This window comes from Carlito syrichta, unplaced genomic scaffold, assembly GCF_000164805.1.
Source record: "Carlito syrichta isolate Samal-C Ts95f unplaced genomic scaffold, Tarsius_syrichta-2.0.1 Scaffold94752, whole genome shotgun sequence".
Classification (NCBI taxonomy): domain Eukaryota; kingdom Metazoa; phylum Chordata; class Mammalia; order Primates; family Tarsiidae; genus Carlito; species Carlito syrichta.
The window spans coordinates 38,215-40,681 of NW_007038848.1; the positions used below are offsets into that span (position 1 = coordinate 38,215).

At 63.6% G+C, this 2,467-nt stretch overlaps 1 protein-coding gene and 1 long non-coding RNA gene across 2 annotated transcripts in view; one reads left to right on the forward strand and one right to left on the reverse strand.

Annotated features, from left to right (window-relative positions):
* Positions 1–1,358, forward strand: part of MAP3K10 (mitogen-activated protein kinase kinase kinase 10) — an 18,973-nt gene extending 17,615 nt beyond the window's left edge. The window contains exons 10-11 of the mRNA XM_021714149.1: positions 366–453; positions 774–1,358. Coding sequence (XP_021569824.1) covers positions 366–453; positions 774–1,087 — 402 coding nt within the window. The 3' untranslated portion in view covers positions 1,088–1,358. The remainder of the gene's footprint in view (positions 1–365; positions 454–773) is intronic.
* Positions 1,359–1,529: 171 nt separating this feature from the next.
* On the reverse strand, positions 1,530–2,044 carry LOC103263951. Its single transcript, XR_504529.1, has 2 exons — positions 1,943–2,044; positions 1,530–1,739 (listed from the first exon to the last, which is right to left on the reverse strand). It is a non-coding gene; the product is annotated as an uncharacterized LOC103263951 (long non-coding RNA).
* Positions 2,045–2,467: the final 423 nt, after the last annotated feature.

The following is a 2,467-nucleotide window of genomic DNA, read 5'->3' on the forward strand; positions in this document are numbered from 1 at the left end:
CGGGGCCCAGCCCAGCGCGCCCCCTACGGCAGCAGCCTCCCTCGCGGCTCGGTAGCGGGCGGGGGGCGTCACCTTGGCCCTCGCCCCTGGAGACGTGGGCACTGGGGCGACTGAGGCACAGGATGAGGGGTGGGGCCTCGCGACTCCACGAGGCCGCTGTCCGACTCGCAGACCCACTGCCGGGCCCTGTTCTCTACTCTCAGGGCTGAGGTGCTTGCAGGGTAGGAGTCAAGTACCCGCGGGCGGGCACTATGCCTCTTGCTTTACGATGATAGTGGTTTAATTCTCATCCGTGTCTGAGGTGCTACCTCGATCCCCCTTCGGAGATAACGTCCTGCCTAAGGCTTCCCGGTGGGTCTGTCCAGCGAACCCAGCCCCGTGCGGGAGAGTCAGGAGAGACCTGGGCTTTGGCCGGAGTGGCTGCTGGGAAACCGCTCCGGAAGGTTAAAGAACGTGCCAGGGCAACCCCTTTGGGACCCCTCCCACTGTGGGAGCTTTCCCGTCCTCTCAATAAATCTTGCTTTCGAAAAAAAAAAGAACATGCCCAGAGTCCCTCTAGATGGGCAGGCAGTTGAGTGGTCAGCACCTAAGTCAGGGTCCGAGCCTGCCACACCACAGGAGACTGTTGTCTCGCCAGACGTTGGGCCCAGAAGATCCATGGAGTTTTAAGAGAAGCCAGAAACTCCACTTTTCTTGTAAAAGCTTGCCGCCTGTGCGTGACTCCACCCTGTTCCTCTTCCTCCTCACCACCACCTCTGAACCTCTTTTACCAGGCCCCCGAGACCCTCTGGACTTCCCCCGCCTGCCTGACCCCCAGGCCCTGTTCCCAGCCCGTCGCCGACCCCCTGAGTTCCCAGGCCGCCCCACCACGCTGACCTTCGCCCCAAGACCCCGGCCGGCTGCCAGTCGCCCCCGCTTGGACCCCTGGAAACTGGTTTCCTTTGGCCGGACACTCAGCATCTCGCCTCCCAGCAGGCCAGACACTCCGGAGAGCCCTGGGCCAGAGCCCACGCTGCTTGACATGGACATGGAGGGGCAGAGCCAGGACAGCACGGTGCCCCTGTGCGGGACCCACAGCTCCCACTGAGGCCTGCCCACCGCGCCCGCCTGGGCAGCCATGAATGTAGCGCCCCAGGCCCGCCCCAGCCCGCCGTGCCACAAGGCGGGGAGGCCCTGGGCAGGATACTCACTCTATTTATTGGGGAGGGGGGGACACTTAATTTATTCCTTTGTACCCCGGGGGTGGAGCCCTGTGCCCGCCCTGCACTGGGGGGAGGGTGGGCAGGGATACTCAGGGACAGGGCATCATGGGGGATTTGGCACAAAATGCAGCATTAAAGGTAACCCCTGCCCCCTACCGCACTTGGCTGTGTGTCTTTCCGGCCCAGGCCCTGAGGCCGGGTCGTCCCCGGCGGGACAGCCCCCCCTCCGCACACCCTCCCTGGGTCTCTCTGGGTTTCTAAGTCTGAGAGAGGAGACCCAGGCCCGTGTCCTCTCCCCGGTCCCCACAAGAGCACCACACAAAGAGGTTATGCTCACCAGTGACAAGTGTTTTACCAGCAAATACGTGAGTCGGGGGAAATACACGGTGAGGGGAAGGGATGGGGTAGAGACAGTCCTGGGTTGGCCTCAGCCAATCACATCCCGAGTCCGGGCTCCGGCCCCACTGTCCTCCCGCTGGAGACTGCAACGGTTCATCTTCAGCTGAGTCAGCTGGATGTAACGAAGGACGTTGGTGTCTGCAGGGGAGGTGGGCGGGGTGTCCTGAGGCAGCAGGTGACATGGCACCCTTCAGCCCCCACCCCATCTCCCTTCCCCGGCAGCAGAGACACGCCACACCTCCATGCTTCTGCACTTGCCAGCCCTCTGCCAAGAATTCTCATCCTCCAGGGACATCTGCAAGAAATCTGTTCCCTCCACTCTTCTTAACAGGAAAACTCACCCTGTCTCTGCTCCCACAAGCCTGCGTCCTGCACCTGTTGTGATTCCTCTTCCCTCCTCATTGACTCTTCATGCGAAACCGAGTGTGGTGTCTGCCTGCGCACCGGCGCGTGCGCATACACACACGCGCGCGCGCGCACGCACGCACGCACGCGCGCGCGTCCCGTCCTTGCCCGCCCCCGGCGGATGAGGATGGTGGGACTGCTGAATGAGCAGCGGTGTGAATGGGCTGGTGAGTGAGTGGAGGAGCAGCGGCTTTGGGGAGGACAGTGGGACTGAGCAGGTGGACAGGAGGCTTGAGACGGGTAGTGACAGCAGATGAGAAGCGACCGGCAGATGTCAGAGGAGCGACGGGTGAGGGGATGGGTGGATGGATGGCGGGCGAGTGGACGAGTGGGCGTGTCGGGAATAGGTGGGTGGAGAGGGGCCGTCGGTGGGGGGCGCAGCCCTGCGGGGCAAGGGCTCTGCTGCTCTGCCCGCTCTTCCTGCCCTCGCTCTCTCCGCTCCACCCCCTCCCTGCCCTGGG